Raw genomic sequence first — 18,131 nt, 5'->3', positions numbered from 1 at the left:
GCGTCTATTCTAATTAAACAGATAGAATAATTTATTTTTTAAAATATCTTTCTAAAGATTTTCAATAAAAGTGAAAAAATATTCATTTTCCAAATGTTGGTATTCTCATTTCCAAATCTTAGTATCTTTTGCATGTTTTCTAATTTTAACCCACCCTATATTTTCCGCCTTCTGTCTCACTCTTTCTCTCATCTCTCACGTGTTTAAAATAACTCAGCTAGCAACGCTATATCACTCCTATTTAAGAAATAAATACCCTCTCGTTAGCTCATTTTGTTTTTAAAAAATAAAATATTAAATTTCTTTTGTATGTTCTTACTTCTTACGATTATTGGACAGAAAATTTCAATAGACTAAATTATATAAGCTGGAGAAATGAATCTACTTATTTTTTTTTTAAAGTGCTACTGTCAAGTGTAATTTATTATTATACGCATTTTAAGTTAGATGAAGAAAAATACCGCAGGGTGATGAGAAATTAGTCAAATTACATTTGACAATATTATTTGAAAGAAAAAAAAAATCATTTTTAGTTAGAAAAGGTTTTGAATACTTAATTAAACCGCATGTCGATGAAATGCATCAAGAACTAATTAAGATACCGATTAGTAATTATAGGTCGTCCAAGATGTTATTTATGCCAAGTTGAAGTCCACATGAGTTAGCTTGGATGGAATTTGCTTCAATATTTTAGTTTTATTTCAACATGTTTAAAAACTTGTTTCAAATTTTATATTTCAAATCCAATAATGATCGCTATACATACACTTTAGAACTCAAGTAGGCAGCTAGATGGCTTTCAAAGAGAATAAAGTAGATATGATGTTTTCAATTAGAGCTCGCAATACATATATCTTATTTTATTTATTTATTTATTAAAGATAAGGAGATTTAAATCTGCGATATTTAAATGAGTATGAGAAAATTATATTATTTGAACTATAGTTTATTGGTATATCCTATCCTATTTTATCCGTACCTCATATATAATACATATATTTATAAAAATTAAATATATAAATATGAAGTACGGACACTTTGCTGAATTGCTGTGTTTACGTATCGGCCACATTTTAGACCTGATATTTATTGACATTCGTCTGACACACGTGTCTGCCGTGTCCAACCGTGTTTTAATAAAAAATAAAAAATTCTTCTCCGGATACACACACACCTAAATACCATCACGTGTCAGCGTATCCGAACTTATTCTTAACATGTATTATTGAAATGAGTTTAAAAATAATATATATTATTTTTATTAAAACAAAAAATATTTTAAATATTTTTATATAGTTAAAAGAATACATTAAAAATAATTAAAAAATTATTTTATATTTTAATACCAATAAAATATTAAAAATTTATTGTAATTTATCTAAAAAAATATTTTATATTTTATAGTTTATACATATACCATGTCTCCGTATCTTATGTATGTTCGCGCATCTCATATATAACACATATATTTTCTAAAAATTAGTTATATAATGAAGGAGATGGGAGATGAACTCACAACATTTCTCATGTAATAACTTGTAATAAATAAACAACCACTAAACTAATTAATTAATTTAACAATTTAGATTATTTGTATATTTATAATGTTAACATAAAATAAAAATAAAACAAAAGTAAAAATCATATATCATTGATCATTTAAAAACTTTAGTACCTAAATGAAATTTAATATTTTTACGAGGAGAGTACAGTAACGTAGGATTTAAAATTTTAAAGTGCAAGTAAAATTAAAGTAGAATTTTAAAAATATTGTCAATTCATGAATAAAGTTAGAATAGAATTCTATCCTACCTTACTTATTATCGATCCTATTCTCAATACAAGTTGGTTACTTTATTAAAGTTTATGTTTACTTCGGTAGTTCAGTTAGTGGCTTTTAATCGGAATGGATCCTCTCAATTTTAAAAAAAAAAATTGAAAGTGTAAAGTATAATATCTAATCTTTTATTGTTTTTTTTCTCATATTTATTTTTAATTCCACTTATAAAATTAATAATAAAAAATTATATTTTATTTTTTTAATTATTAAAAAAAATTGAGAGATCTATTTCCACTTTTAATCATTGAATTGGAGGTACGCTATAAGTTTTTCTTTTGTTTTGTTTCTTCCTATTCTTTTTGTTCTAAAACTATTGGACTTGACGTCTTGCAAATTTCAACAATAATGATCAAGTGCTTAAGCTATTTTGTTCAGCCGAGTAGCCGACAAACTTGGCCCCAATATCAAATCCAATTAAGAGTTAAAAGTCCAAATAAACCCACCCTCTTTGTACGTTTTTGTGCTTGTTGATCCAAAACAAAACACTGCGATTTGTGATTCTGGATATAGATCTAGTTGCATCCTGACCCGTTCGGCCCTGAACAAAAAAAAAAAGAAGATCTAGTTGCACACAAGGTTTGTGTGTGAATAATCTCTACAAGAGAAATATGGCTACAATCCTACTTGACAAATATGCAATTTAAAAAGAGAGATTACTAAACATTATCACTCTATACATGAACGGTTAGAATTTTCCCAAAATTTCTTAATTCAAAGATTATTTATGTTAAATTATTAAAAAAATAAAATACTTGAATGTGTAAGTATACTCGAATTCATAAACATGAATTATGATTAGAAGATTTTGAATCTTATAATTCTTTCGATCTTCTTCGACCAAAATTTTTTGTATTTTTAAGCAGTTGAATTGTAACTTTTCTAATGGAGAAATAATTGCTGAGACGGCTTTAGTATGTTAAAAATTGAAACTCTGAAATAGGGATATCAACGAAACAGAGCGGGAGCGAAGCATGTCAACGGGACAGAGCGGGAGCGGAGGATGCCTCCCTGCTCCCCATTCCCATCCCCAGATTTGCTCTTTGTCCTCGTTCCCATTTTTCACTGTGGGAGAATATTGCTCCCCATCCCTATTCTTCACAGGGTCTCATTTCCCGCGAGAACTCCATTTTTCATCTATCTAATAGTTCTAACTAATTATTAATTTCCATATGAATAGAGTTGTAAGTATCCATTCTATACAAAAAGTCTAAACAATAAGATGGTGACTTCTTTCGAAATGACACAGTGGGAAGACGCATCGGCGAGTCTGAGGATAGAGCAGTGGACGAGGTGGGAGACGCTGCAAGACTGCAACAGAGAGGAGAATGGATACGACGACAGAATTACGGAAAGGAACGCCGCAAATAGAGAACATGACGCAGTGAGGATGATGGCATGGTGAGGTATGGCTATGCGATGAAAAGGGAGAGTGGAGAGGGGGTGGTTGTAGAGAAGTTAGATGGAGTATGGATAGCGCTAGGAATTTCTAAATTGAAGAAGGGTTATGTAAATGAGGATTTGTGTGTGTGTGAAATAACTAAAAAACATATATGAGAAATAAACTATTAAGAACAATTCAGTAAATTTATGAATTTCAGAGATTAGTGGAGATAGGGCAGGGATCTCCGCTCGGGTCCCTGCGCCTGCCTCGGAAAATTTTGTCCCCCGTTCCCATCTTTGCGAGAAAAATTTCCCACAGTCAGATCCTATTTGAGACGGTTCCCACAGGGTTCCTCGCGTCTCGGAAAGTTTTGCTATCCCTACTCAGAAGACACTATTTATATTTGAGCATGAAATCTATTAAACCCTAAAACTTAAATAAAAATAGTATTTGTTCCGTTGGCTATAACCTGGCTCAGGTAAAACTATATAAATCAGAATCTTTTTAAAACTAAATAAATAAACACGTACTATCTTAGGAATATGTGGAGTACGTGCGTGCTTATCTTAAGAAGTCAAACATCAATAAAGAACAGTTATCACATAATTAGGTTCACATTTTAAGCAACTCCACAATATTAGACCCACTAAGTAAGTTCCTGTAGTACAACAACTCTATAAATACATCCACTCCTGACACGAGAGAAGTACTTCATGTATCTTCTACTTTTACTAACTTGAGCGTTAAAGTGCTTTTGCAGGTGTCCACCGCCGCCGTTCTTGGAAGAACCGACTCTCACCCAATCCAAGGATAGGCGAGTTCAAACATTGAGCATGACAAACTATGTCTGTGAGAGTCGGCTACTCACACAAGAACAATATCTAAAGTTCAAAAGATAATATATCTAAAGTCCAAAAGATAATATCTAATTTTATTCTCATTTAATTCCAAATAAAAAATAATTATAACTTATCCAATTTAGTATTTATAATAATAAATGAGATCTATATAAGTCATTTAATTTAAAATAACATAATTTGTAATTATAATTAATATATGTATTCTCCACATGCACAAGGAATATCTTACTTGGGGCGTAAAGTCAGTTGTGTCCAACTGCAGAAACAGCATCTACTTTTGGAGATTGGTTCCTAAGCAATGTGTGGAAGATCAGAATAAGTGCCTCAGCTGATCAAGATGAATTGATAAGTGGAATTGGTTTCTTATGCTAGAAAATTTGGAAATCTAGAAAAATCAACCTCAAATTCACTATCATTAGAGAATGAGCAGAGAAAAATCAACAGCAACTGAAGAAGAATAGTCAGAGCTATTACCTGGAAGCCACCACGGGAAGGACTTAGAGGAAGGTGCAATTGCAGTTATAGTAAGGGACAACAGAGGAAAGTTGTTAATTGGTGCAGCAGAGAAGATTGTAATGCTGTTATCTTAGAGAAAGTTGGGTTTTGAAAAAATTGTAATTGAATCTGATAATTTACTGATAGTTCAAGCTCGTTTGATTGGAGAGGTTGAGCCCATCTTAAGTGACGTGCTTGATTGGAAGAAGGCAATTTGGTGCACATTGTAGCAACTATGGAGCAGGAGCGAAGGCTCAGTAGATCGTGGGAGACAACAATCCATGTTGATGGAGGAGACGGTTATCATTAATAGAAGGCATGGTATCGATGCAACCACAGACAGGAACAATTATAGTAACTTATCTATCTCTTAAACCTAGACAAGGTTGGATTATATGGAAAACACAAATCATTTTTCAGTGTTCTTTTTTAACAATGTTGCAAAAATATATTAAATAAAACTAGTATGCTACCATGCATACTTATTCTGAGTTTATTTCAAAAGATATTTACATAATCTATGGTTATCAAAATCATAGGCAATGCTAGATTAACGGTGTCGCAGATCAAAATTAGACATAACCCAAAATGAGTTGGTACCAAACTTCAAATTCCCGCAAAGTTGTGTTACTTTGTCTGCCTGGTTAACATAGCTAGAGACAGTAGTGGCCACCACAATTACCAACCATATTGCTCCAATTCTAAGCCAAGCAACGCATAATCACTTCTTTTTATATATAGTACTCCTAGATCAAACCCCTCTCTCCAATTCAATAATTATAATCCCTCACTAAAAACAGTTTCTTTTTTTCTGAGTGGTGCATGAGATTTTGAATGCAATAATTGTCCTCCAAATTAATATATGGAAGACAATAATTATCTGTTATTCTTAAATATGATACATTCAATCATTCATGAAAAAAAAGTAACCTTAAAATGCATGCACTATGAGGATTGCAAATTGAGAAAAATTAGGATAGTGAAAGTGGCAATAAGTAAGGTTGGGCAAGAGTAGGACTTGGGCGAGAGTCCATAAAAAATATCATAGAACCATGAACTGTTCACTATCATAGGCATCTCCCCTGTTCCTGTTTCAGGTGGCGCTGGTGGTGACACTCTTGCTGATTTTTGGCTGCATACAAACACATAAATAAATTTAGGACCCACTTCTATAAAGACGTTTAAAATATCTTTTTTTTAAAATATTTTTTAATAATTAAAATTTAACACATATAATAAATTAAATTGTATTATTTTTGTTAAAATTAGGCCAAACAAATTAATTTAATTGAAAAATAGTGAATCAAATTTTGAATTGGTCTAAATTAATATTATATTTTATAAAAAATGACTACAATAATATTCTTATTATAGAAAATGACTAAAATACTCTTATTATATTTATATATATATATATATATATATATATATATATTAATTTTGAGAATCCTAAATTCTAACCCTTTTCTTTTTTATGGGGTTAAAATTTAGAATTTTCAAAATTTATATATATATATATAATATGGGTATTATTTTAGCTATTTTTTATAATAGAAATATTGTAATTATTTTTTATAAAAAATATTAATTTATACCAATTTAAAATTTAATTTATTAATTTTTTGGCTAAACTAATTTGTCCGATTTAATATCAATAAAAATAACACAATTTAATTGATTATATATGTTAAATTTTAATTCTTAAAAACTATTTAAAAAAAATACGTTTTTGACATCTTTGTCTAAATGACTTAATTACAACTTGTGGACTTATAACCGAAAGTGCTAATCAAAGTAAACTAGTAAACTAAATAAGGAAAAGTCTAGGGCCAGCAGTTTTATTGAATTTTGGCCAGCATGTAACCAGCAGGGGAAGGTGAGCCATTGGATGAAATCTCATACCAATCTCACACCATCAAATCATCATTGATGACTAACAATCACAAAAATTACTGGCCCTAACATTGCTCGCTAAATAATAACATGCATGCATGTAGTACAGATAGGATAAGTCACAAAGTGGCAAAGAAATTAAATAATAATGAGAATCTACTTTATTGTGGTTAGTTACCTTGTGGTTGAAGGGCAGAATGTGATGGTATAATCAGCTCCCGTACACGTAAATGTACTCGTAAGGTCGTCGTATGCGTAGCTATACGATTTGGGGCACGCGCTCTTGAACATGGTGGAGTAAACCGAAGGCTTGCATGTGGCAGGTGAAGCGTAGGTGCCGCTGCAGCAGTATTCAGCCCTCTGAAACGCTTCGCACGCGCTCTTGCATGCCACTCGGTTACTAACCCTCAACTCATTCGGGCATTGCCGGTTCAGGTCAGCTATGCAACCCGTTGACCCACACTCACCCGACCCGCCACCCGCATCCACCATCATAGGAAGATTGTATCCGTCAACCAGGCTGACGTCGTAATAATCCTAATCAATTAAGGTTAGTCATAGAATATCAATTTACTTCACAGGAAATTCTAAAGACAGACATACCTGGGATTGGGAACCCGACCCGATTGTGAACTCGGCTAGTGTTACGGGTGGGTCTGCCCCGGCACCATTGCATTCAAGTTTGTTGGAGCCACAATCCCCTGTGGTGCAGGTGCCCTGTTGGGTATTGGGGTCAAAATTGCAGCCGGTCCGGCCCCAAAACCTGCCTGACCAATTGGGTGGGGCTTGAAAGCTCTTCGACCCGCCGGATGGGGGGTGGAAGCCGGTGGTATCCAATGCGGAGCTGCCAGCATTGGCGAGAATCCCAGGCCACACCGTGTAATCACACTTGTTAATTATTGTAAACTTGGCCCCTAATGCTCCTTTATCTATATTCCAAATAAATAAATATTGACCATTTTATTTGATGAATATATAAGATCAAGTAGAAAAGAAAGGAACGAGAGAACCTACCCAAGCAAAATAGAAACAAGATGAATGCAATCTGTGTAGAGAAACAGTAATAGGAAAACAATAAGGAACCCATTGGTAAGAGAAGAATGGAGGTTGTGACTTATGAGTTGTGACACTGTTTGGGCTACATGCCCATGCATAAAATGTAACAACTAACTTGTGGATATAAAGTTTTAGATTTGATGTTATTTGAACTTGTCGAGAGTGTGATAGATGGAGTGCAAATGAGAGGAAGAAAGTTGGGAACTAAGATTACAAAGTGTGAATAGATACATATTTACAAATGGATCGGAATATTACTTTGAGTAAGACCCACTATAACTTTGCTGCCTCATTCTACATTCTTCAACAACCAAAACCTGTAACGCTAGGGGAAAATCACATATCTCCTCACCATTCACCAACATTATTCTTCATCTTGGAAAAGTGATTGCAGATTTTGGAGGCCCAACTTTTTGTAGTAGTAATCGATTATATTCGATTCTTTCTCTCTCTTCCTTTGTTTTTATTGCAACGAAATGAATTATTGACATTTGACAGTCCCATGTGTTTTCTACCAATTGAGAGGGTTTAAGCGATTAAATTTTGCTACATGCAAAGATCACAATGATACTATATATTCGAATTTTGATAAACAGTGTTGTCTACAATGAAATGTTTCAAACCATTATTCTTTATCTTCAGTGGAAAATTTAAAAGAATATGAGATATGAGAGAATAAAGTACATGAAATAAATAATCTTCAATTAAATTTTCCACCTTTGGAATTTCAAAAACCAATACAAATCATCTTACGGCGGTTGTACTTAGCTCTCAATTTTGCCTAATATGCTCGGAACGACATTTTTAATTAACAATCTCTCCCTTATAAAATTCTACAGCATATATGATATATATATATGTTCTTTCTAGTGTCAATCAAATTTGTCGGTCATCTACATGTTAAATTAGAATAGAAATTATCTGTGTGAAATACTTCAAACAAGAAGTCAGGATGGCCGAGTGGTCTAAGGCGCCAGACTCAAGTTCTGGTCCTCTAACGAGGGCGTGGGTTCAAATCCCACTTCTGACATTTTGTCGCTTCTGTTCTAATTACAAAAGTTTTGCTATATTATATGATCTGTAGTTTGCTATGACTAATATGTGACTGTCTTATATTATTTTATCAAAGGCTATTAAAGAGGGTTACTAAAGTCTATTTATTAATACATGTTAATCTCTTTGATGACGTTGGTTCCAACAAGGCAAAATACTCAAAATAGAGCAAAGTGAGGTTGACAATTCAAGCCAACCTTAGTAGACTCTTTTTAAGTTTTAAGCACACATGCAGCTAAGTAGCTAGCTTTCTAGTTTAATTAGTCTATATGTCGTGTACCTACCTAAAATTATTGGAGATTTGAGTAGTTCTTTTCAGATATTAAGTTACAAAATGAACATCCTTCATACTATCTAGAATAACCATCCGAGTACTTCCGACACTTACTTAAACGGACGAGTGAGCTGACCACTCGACCAACCTAAGTTGGTTAAATCAAATTACATTTGTGGCTATGCATTGACCATCACCATCGCCACTAATAGATGTTCTTTTGCAAGAGTTACAGCAACGTAATCTGTCTTTGTGCGTTGCTCAACATATTTTGGATTTTGCTCACACTATTGATATAGGGCCTTTCTTAAAATAATATTTTTTCCGCTAGAATAGAAGTTGTAGTTTGTTCCAAAAAAATGGGCTGCCTTTCTTAAAAATCTACTAAGGTTGTTTAGGCCCAACAACGATTAAGGGCCTCTTTCACAGATGATATTCTCAGCTGTGGTCCACTACTGGCTAGCACATGTATGTTGAGCAAAAAAAAAATTGATGTGTCTATGCTTTATATGGCACAATTTCGATTGAAAATGATACTCGGATGTTCTCTTTCCTCTCTACCTATAATTGATTCGAATAAAAGAAAAAAAAATCAAAAATAAAAGAGGGACGTACACACTTACAATGCTTTTTCACTTCTAATTAAAGCAACTCATCTTAACCTTGTGGATAGAAACGTATATATGGAATCCTCAATTATAAATTTTTAATCACTATACTGTATAATTTGTGTTTTATGTGGGAATTGAATGTGAAACCACTTACAAATTTGGTTCATTGGTTTGACAAAATGAACATAATCAATATAATAAATGGATTTCGTGAAGCACATATAAACATTTGAGATTGAGATTCACGTAGGAACACAAGAGGGGATCGGAATGAAGCAGCGGGTCAGAATACGCTATTCACACATCCCATCATTAGTCATTACATTAACATATCTTATATAGCTTCTTTTATTTTGTGTATGGATGCGTAGGAATCAAGCCTGAAATGTGACGCTAATTAATTTGTTTGTATTCAACTATTCATGGACTCATTATTAAGTGAGTAACCCATGAATAGACAGAAACAATTTTTACATGAAACATTTCCCAACAATAATGTTAATGTTTATTACTAGCTACCGATCTGCGTAGCTTTTATAGTTAATCTCATACTCTTGATCAACGTGTGGAGGAAAAAGGAAAGTAATGCACAACAAAAAAATATTAGATTAAAAAATGAAAGAAAAATAGTTTAATAAATCATTGCATAGATATTATATTGTTTTGCAGGTTACTTGAAACTGAGTGGTATTTGGATCTAGACATATGATCTAAATTTTTTTAAGACAGTGTTCGACTTGTATTGATACCGAAATGCGATCGTCTGAGTTTCTCGTGAGAAAGTGGGGGTAGAGATGTAAATTAACAAGAATTTTAAGCTGGTTTTTAAATAAATTGAATTTTGAATATAGTTGAGGGTGTTGATATATTTATAATAGAATAAAAGCTAACCAACTTTTAAAGTATTTTCACTCTTGATGGTGGATGACCGTTTCTTTTTAAGTGGGAAATATCTTAAGAGTTAGTTACTTATTTAAATAATTAAAATTGAACTGCAGTTGTCGCACCCAACCTCTATAAAATCAGGTAGAAGTGGATGAGACCACTTTTATTGAATGAACTTTTATTTTTTTATGTTTAACTATCATCTTTTTAGGCCTCGATATAAATAGATATATTTTAATATTATATTAAAATTGAGTGGATGTAACCTAAAGTAAATAGGAATTTTGTTAGAAAGAACAAATAATAATACATAGATAAAATTTATATAAAATTATTGTTAAAAAATAATGATGTTTGTTTTATTTTTTTTCTATACATCTCTTTTGTGTATAATTTTTTATTACATTAAAAATAAATATTTTATCTTTTCTCATTTTTATCAATTATTCTTAATACCCAAAATTAATGATGTACAAAAAAATGTAAGGTAAAAATTTATGTGCAGTCGACTTCACGTGAAGTTGATACTTGAGAGCCGTTAAATGATTTGACTCATTTGACTCATTTGACTAAATTTTTATCTAATAACTCTCAAATATCAACTTCACGTGAAGTCAACTTCACATGAATTTTCACCAAAATGTAAACATAATAATGCATCTAACATTACTCATTTGTTGGAGCTTAGAGAGAACACAAGAAAATTGATATTATTTAGGTTTTGTTTGATGAATAAAGGACACACAATGATAGAGTTCCCTGCTCCTGGTCACGCTTAAGAAAGGCCATACACCGGTGTCATGAATGAGCAATAAATCAAGCATGATTATAACTGAGTAAAATGATATTTATATATTTGAAAATTTTGACTTCACCCTAATTAATCTTAAAAAAAATACTAATTTAATTTTCTAAAATAGTAATTAATGGATATTATATTCTTCTATCAATTTATAACATAAAACTTAATAATAATACTTATATGTACCGTTAACCATTATAACGTATTTATTTATAAAAAATTGTCATATAATAAATAATAATTTTTTGAATAAAACTTCATTTATATTTGGTAGGATTCGTGATAAATAAAAAATTGTTGTTAAAAATTATATAAAAATTTAAAAATAATAAATATTTTATTGTTTAAAATTATAGTATCATTTTTATATTCATGTGACAATGCAACATTAGAACACGCACTAATAATTTCATTTTGTTTTACATTATCTATTAAAAAAATAATACATATGTCTATTATTTATTGTTGTAAAAGACTTAATTAATATTTTTCTTTAAAAAAATTAATTAGTTCAAAATCAAAATTCTTAAAGATATAATTGTCACCTTATTAAGTTATATTATGAGGTGAGACTAGGTAGCATCAATATTCATCTAAACATCAACCACTCCATCGGTGATTCATGTTTACAAAGTCAAACTGTCAAAGTATCATGTTATCCATAAAGCCAGGCATCTACCATTTTGACATTTATATCACTTCATTCACATAATACTACTAAAGTAGGTTATCTAAAATATGATGCCCATAAATTAAAAGTTGAACTACTCAATGCAAGGACTGCTACATACTTAAGTTTGCCATACGATTAGCCTCACTCAAATCTCAAATAAATTGGAACATTAAGAAAGATTAGTCAAATTATCATTTAGTTTTCTTCATGCATAAGGCATAATTAAATGTTAACTCAACAACCTGGTGAGTTTGACTTTTAGAATTGTGCCGGCGGCCGAATCTGGATTATAATCGTGCTTCCAATTCCGTTGAATTCAAACACCACGTATCAGCAAGTTAAGGATTGGTGTATTTTTGAATAGTTACAGAACCATGTTGCCTAGCCTGCTATATGTGAATCAATTCTCTAATTTTTTTCTCTCAATTATTTGTTAAGTGTGATGTTACGTTATCGCTAACTCGAATATGATTATATTATATATAAAATAGGATGATGTATGTTGTTTCACCGAAATAATATATCATAATAAATAATTATTATGAGGTTTTTTTAAGAAGCTAAACAAAGATAGAGAACTTGTAAAAAGAAAAGATCGTTACGTTAAATTGGTTATTGTAGAAACTTAAAACATATACTTTTTCCTATTGAAAATATTTCAATTGAATGAACCGTAATTAGAAAGTAATAATAATGAAGAGCGAATTTCAATCCAAGCTAGCTATAACATGATGTTGTCGTGGATGGAGAATAAGATATAGACGCGACCCACCAACAAGGCATGAAATATGGTTGCTGAGAAAACTAAATAAATAGACATGAATGATAATATAATAATGTGAAGGGGAAATAAAATGACTAAAAAAACGCTTGGTTGGAGATTATTGCTGCATTACACCACTCACTCTTATTATAATAATACAAATTAATCCATCTGTGGCAAGGGGCACACCACTCTTATGTATGTATGTTCATAATAATTGCAATTGGAATGGTCCCATTAGTATATGTTGATTATTCATATAAAAAGGCCATAAATTTAGATATGCAAAATATATTAGCATTTAACCTTCTATATCAACATGTATTGGAATAAACTAACAACAATTATTAAGAATAAAACTATTTTTAATAAAAAGTTAAAAACTAAAACTAAATATGAATATTTTATATGAATGAAAAACTTATAAGTTATTCTTTTGCATAAACTCCAAAAAGAGCAAGCTATTGAAAAGACCCAAAATTTCTTTTTCAGTCGCTAGTCATTCTTATAATTGCTCATTGGTGTCATCATTTCTTTGTGCGACCTAGCTTGAACATAATTTATGTTATCCATTCTTATTATTTTGGCACTTTTTTGACACGACAAGGTTGGTATTATATATTGAATAAGTCTCACACGGCAACAAATAGAAGAAAGTAATAATATACCAATCCATCTAATTTCTTTATATCTGTTCTCAAATACCATAGCCTCTCACATTACATAATGTATTAATGTTCCCCAACCAATAAATGAATGACATTGCCCACAATAAAATGAATCCAATATTAGTATACCAAATTACCAATTGATCTAACCTAGGGAAAATAATAATAATAGTAACAAAATTAAAAAAAAAACCTCGACAAACTTCTCTCAACTACTTTACCTATATTGGTATATGAATACACATGGAGTAATTAATAATAATCTAGAGTGGGATTTGGAGGGAAATAAATAATTAAGTGTGGTAGGATAGGCCGATAGGGTGAGCCTTTCGCCTTTCTCTCCAAATGAGTCATGTCCTCGTCATCACGGCCTAACGAATGTGGGCCCTAGCCAGCTCACATGGCCCATGCTGGTCTTACCATTCATTTTGGGCCAAAGAACATGGAAGCATGTGTGTATCTTACAAGGTGATGGGCCTCGGTACTAGTAGTTAGATGAGCTGGGAGAAGCGCCAAACTGCCATGGTGACACCAACAACGGCGGCGATTGCTCGAGATTGGAACACATGGGTGCACGTGGCCCATGAGATCTCGCTCTGACCGAAGCCTTGGTACACCATTGTGCCATTGTCCAGTAAAGATGATGCAGAAGAACCACCTTCATTTGACGCTTTCTGACTGCAAATCAGAAAACAAAACAAACAATTTTATCACTTCTTCAAATGGAAGCAGTAACGTGTAACTGTCATGAGCTCCATAATTATTACTACTATTATCAACTGGGCACTTACTTTAATGCCGGTAGTACCAGTATCGTGTGCTATAATTTTCAATGGATAGATGACAACTTTGACTCATATAATCAATCAAATTATGTGCATGTTAACACCTTATTATGTGATTATAATACACTAAAATAATATTTATATACAGCTAAGTGTGCACTTGAAAAATATACTATCGGCAGATACAACTCATTTATGTGAAGTTGCGTGATTTTACAAAAAAGCCCCACTCGTATGTCAGTTATTACTCGACCAACCAAGTGAAAACGAAGACGTTAGAAAACAACAGAACGGTAACTGTACTTGCAAATTGCAAGTGTCCAAACTCCAAACCCAACGTTCGTTCATCTTCACAAATTGCAAGTTGCATGTAAACATGGACTAAACTACCCTTTAAAACCATTAAGCTTTAAGGAGTTTTGCTGATTACTAACCTTGTACTAGGGGCAGGGCAAAAGGTAATTGTGTAATCGGCATTGGCGCAAGTAAACGTGCTGGTCTTGTCATCGTACGCGTAGCTATAGGCGCGTGGGCAGGCGCTCTTGAATATTTGCGAGTAACTCGATGGCTTGCAAGTATCCGGCGTCCCATACGCGCCGCTGCAGCAATATTGAGGCGAACCGAACGCTTCACACGCGCTTTTACACGCGACTCCTTGTTTTCCATCCTCACTCATAACCCTCAGCTCCGAAGGACACGCGCCGTTCAAATCTCCGACGCATCCCGTGGCGGTGCAGTTTCCGGCGCCGGATCCGCCGCTGGGTGCCACCAGCATAGGGACGTTGTAGCCGTCGACGAGGCTGACGTCGAAAAAATCGAGGCCGCCAGAGCCGTCAAGTGTGAACTCGGCCAGCGTGGCCGGTGGCGTGGCGCCGTTGCCGGAGCACTCAAGCTTTCCTGAGCCGCAGTCGCCAGTGACGCAGGAGAATTTTCCTGTGGAGTCTTGGGAGCAGAGGGTTCGGCCCCAGAAGCGGCCTCCCCAGCCAGCTGCGGCGGTGACTGGAGTGGACTGGCCGGGTTGGAGGACGAAGCCGGTGGTGGAGAGAGGGGAGACTCCGGCGTTAGATAGAATTCCCGGCCATACTGTGTAGTCACATTTGTTAACCAATGTGAATGTGGTTGCCATTACCCCTGCATAATCAATATTCGATTATTCAAAAGTGATTATTTGATCCTAATGAAATTGCCTACCAACTTTAGTTGTAATGTCAAATTATTTTACGGATTCAATGGTCATTCATGTACTTCATTATTATTGTTAACATGTTAGTCTTAAAGTCGTAAAATAAATATATGAAATGACTAATAAAGGATGGATGGGAGCATGGAGGTGAGATATGTGCATGGTTGGTGTGATTTAATTACCTGATAATGAGAGATGAAGTGTTAATAACAAGGAAATGAACACTGAGACTTGACGATGATCCATAATACAAGGAAGCTAGGGTCAGGTGGGTGGGGGTTTCGGGAGAAGAAGGTGATGAAGCAAGTTGTTGCTGCTTCTTCAAGTTGATGAGATGAGAGAAGAATGGTATGATATCCAAACATTACTTATTTATAGATGTTAGAGTTAGTTGATTCAAAAGGGATTACAATGTAATTCATTAGTATCTTACTTTATTTTTACCCTTTCCCTTTGTGGGTCCCTCCACCAGCTGACCAAAGTAACGTTCTTTCTTTCCTTCACTTCTTTTTATTTCTCATCATTAAACGGAAACATTCTTCCATCTCACTCCATAATTAAGAACTAGCTACATACTAGTTAACTAGTAATTACTCCGCTTAATTTAGATAAAACTTTTTTTTTCACCATGTACTTGTCTTCGTGTTAGCAATAACAAAGAGTTTTTACTTTTTATAATAATCTGTTCTCTTTTCGTTCTCACATATTTTATTATATAACTTATGTGGAGTTCTTGTAGAATGAGGGGTGAAAATAGACTAAGTCAGATTAGACTTTATTTTTAATAGGATTGACCTGTCATACAGTTAATTAGCCTGAATCTGATCTGTTATTCAATCTGACCTGATCTGAAGTTTCTGTTAAAAGATTTGATAATTTTTTTTACAAAAATAAAAATATTATTTAAAAAAATTATTTTTTAATAAAAATATCTATATGTAATATGTCATATATTTAATATTTAAAAAAATTTTAAACTTTTAATGTATTTAAAATATACAAAAATATTTATCATAAAATATAATAAATTTAAAATATTTTATAATTTTGTTAATAATAAATAATTATTTATATATTTAATTATATTTTAGCAGGCTCAAACAGGCCTGACAGGCCAATAAGACTAATTAGTGAATTTGAGCTTCTTGATTTATTAATATATTAAAGTTTTTAAAAGAATCCGAACCTATGTCTATTTTATAATAGACAGACTAGGCCAAACACAGACTAAACTGAAAACCCTAACAAACTGTTTAACCTTTTTCATCCCTACTTAGAGCACAAACACACGAATTAATATGTTCTAAGACACATAACTCAATATTATAATAGTGTTTATCATTGTTTTGTGACCTAAAGGAAAAGAAGAAAAAGAAAGAAAGGGGGAACGGAGGGGCACTTTTGGAGGCTTGTTGTATTGATATGCTCAGAAAAAAATGTCTTTCTTTTATTCAATACCATTTGACTTTTTCTTTTTTATTGTTGCAATGATATAAATAAGACAAACCAGATATAATATACTTTTATTATAGTTAGCTTCAAAGTAATAATCATAGTTTAACATATACACAAAATGGGCTATACTTTTTTCCCTTTCTCAATTATATATATGTGCAAAAGAAATTTTCAAAGAACAGAATTTCATTGCATTCAATGAATCAGAGTATACATGTGTATCTCATTTGATATGTAATTTCTCACCTGACGAAAACCCATTGTAGCCAAACAGATTCAATGTTAATTTCATGGGTTTTTTCCTTGTCTCTTAGCTGAATTGAACATAATAAGATATGTTGCAATTGATTTACTATGATCACATGCACGCATGTTCCTAGACATTAATAATACGTGGTGGGTCATTGCTTTTGTTTTATTTTCAATAATAATCTGAGATATATTTGATTATTGACACAACAACTGAAATTACAGCTGAACATTCTTGTCGTTATATGAAAATTAACGTAACGGCTGTTTTCCTTAAAGTCCTGCTATCTAATATCCACCCCATGCACACCTGGTCCTAAACTCATTATACTAAACAAATTAATTTAATAATCGTAATTTATTAGTAACTTAAAATTCTTTTATTAAAGTATCACTAATTATAAATACTACTAGAGTAGCTAATTAATGTATTGTTTTTTTTTTTAATATGTTCAGCAAATAATAATTATATCATTTACATGTTGTTAATTCTATATGTTTATTTTGTCTTTGAATTCTATCAATAGCAGGTATAAGCGAAATTTTGTTTCATTATCCAAATTTAGATTTAATGATTACTTTATTTTGAGACGTAAGGTGTGACTGCAGTAGCTAAACAACTATTGGCTTTGATGTTACGGTGGAAAGCCAAAGGAACCCACCGTACCACTCATATGTAAATATGCGAAGGAAAATGGGAAAAGGGTTTTGAATTTGTATTGAAATTTTGGTCAAGTGTGACTTCATTCTAACTTGTGAGCAGCCCCTTGCTAATTGCTAACCAAATGGATAAAAAGGTTATTTAGTCTTATTTGGCAACCTTTTCAATTTTGACGCGTTTTACATCATCTAAAAATTAATAAATTATTTTTTTTGTTTGTCTCAAACGTGTATACTTAATTTCTTAACTTATTTTGATCTTTTAATTTCACGCGCCATTTTATTCTTAATGGTTAGATTTTATGATTTGTAGTAATTAATTAATTATTATTAATATTTTTAATGATGTAAAATTATATTAGATATAAAATTATTTATTTTTTTATTAATTAAATAATGACCAAATTTTAATTAAAATACTGATTTTTTAGATTTTTTTCGATTATATATTAGCAATTAAATTAATCAATCGAATTGCTGAGTCTTCTCGTTGAAGTTAAGCTTCAACTTTCCAATTTTCCTATTATTGTAAAAAATTCTTGCCA

At 32.2% G+C, this 18,131-nt stretch overlaps 2 protein-coding genes and 1 non-coding gene across 5 annotated transcripts; 1 reads left to right on the top strand and 2 right to left on the bottom strand.

Moving 5' to 3' along the window:
- Nucleotides 1-2,056: 2,056 nt before the first annotated feature.
- On the bottom strand, nt 2,057-7,929 carry LOC112696387 (thaumatin-like protein 1). 3 transcript variants are annotated; one of them, XM_072196845.1, is made up of 6 exons: nt 7,484-7,929; nt 7,073-7,398; nt 6,648-7,006; nt 4,556-5,708; nt 4,311-4,372; nt 2,057-2,378 (listed from the first exon to the last, which is right to left on the bottom strand). In XM_072196845.1, the coding sequence occupies exons 1-4, from the start codon at nt 7,554-7,556 to the stop codon at nt 5,522-5,524; spliced, it is 945 nt and encodes a 314-aa protein (XP_072052946.1). In that variant the 5' UTR covers nt 7,557-7,929; the 3' UTR covers nt 2,057-2,378; nt 4,311-4,372; nt 4,556-5,521. The 3 variants fall into 3 exon arrangements, with proteins under 3 accessions (XP_072052946.1, XP_025604916.1, XP_025604917.1); XM_025749131.3 differs by lacking the exon at nt 2,057-2,378 and having other exon boundaries at nt 4,289-4,409; XM_025749132.3 differs by lacking the exons at nt 2,057-2,378; nt 4,311-4,372; nt 4,556-5,708 and having other exon boundaries at nt 6,644-7,006.
- Nucleotides 7,930-8,471: 542 nt separating this feature from the next.
- TRNAL-CAA (transfer RNA leucine (anticodon CAA)) lies at nt 8,472-8,555 on the top strand. The gene has a single exon. It is a non-coding gene; the product is annotated as a tRNA-Leu (tRNA).
- A 4,691-nt stretch (nt 8,556-13,246) lies between these two features.
- LOC112696386 (pathogenesis-related thaumatin-like protein 3.5) lies at nt 13,247-15,635 on the bottom strand. The gene is made up of 3 exons (XM_025749130.3): nt 15,405-15,635; nt 14,474-15,170; nt 13,247-13,932 (listed from the first exon to the last, which is right to left on the bottom strand). Exons 1-3 carry the CDS (start codon nt 15,466-15,468, stop codon nt 13,746-13,748), a joined length of 948 nt encoding a protein of 315 aa, XP_025604915.1. The 5' UTR covers nt 15,469-15,635; the 3' UTR covers nt 13,247-13,745.
- Between the last annotated feature and the right edge of the window lie 2,496 nt (nt 15,636-18,131).

This window comes from Arachis hypogaea, chromosome 6, assembly GCF_003086295.3.
Source record: "Arachis hypogaea cultivar Tifrunner chromosome 6, arahy.Tifrunner.gnm2.J5K5, whole genome shotgun sequence".
NCBI lineage: Eukaryota > Viridiplantae > Streptophyta > Magnoliopsida > Fabales > Fabaceae > Arachis > Arachis hypogaea.
Note: the sequence above shows the minus strand (reverse complement) of the source record. Positions and strands in the feature narration are given on the sequence as shown.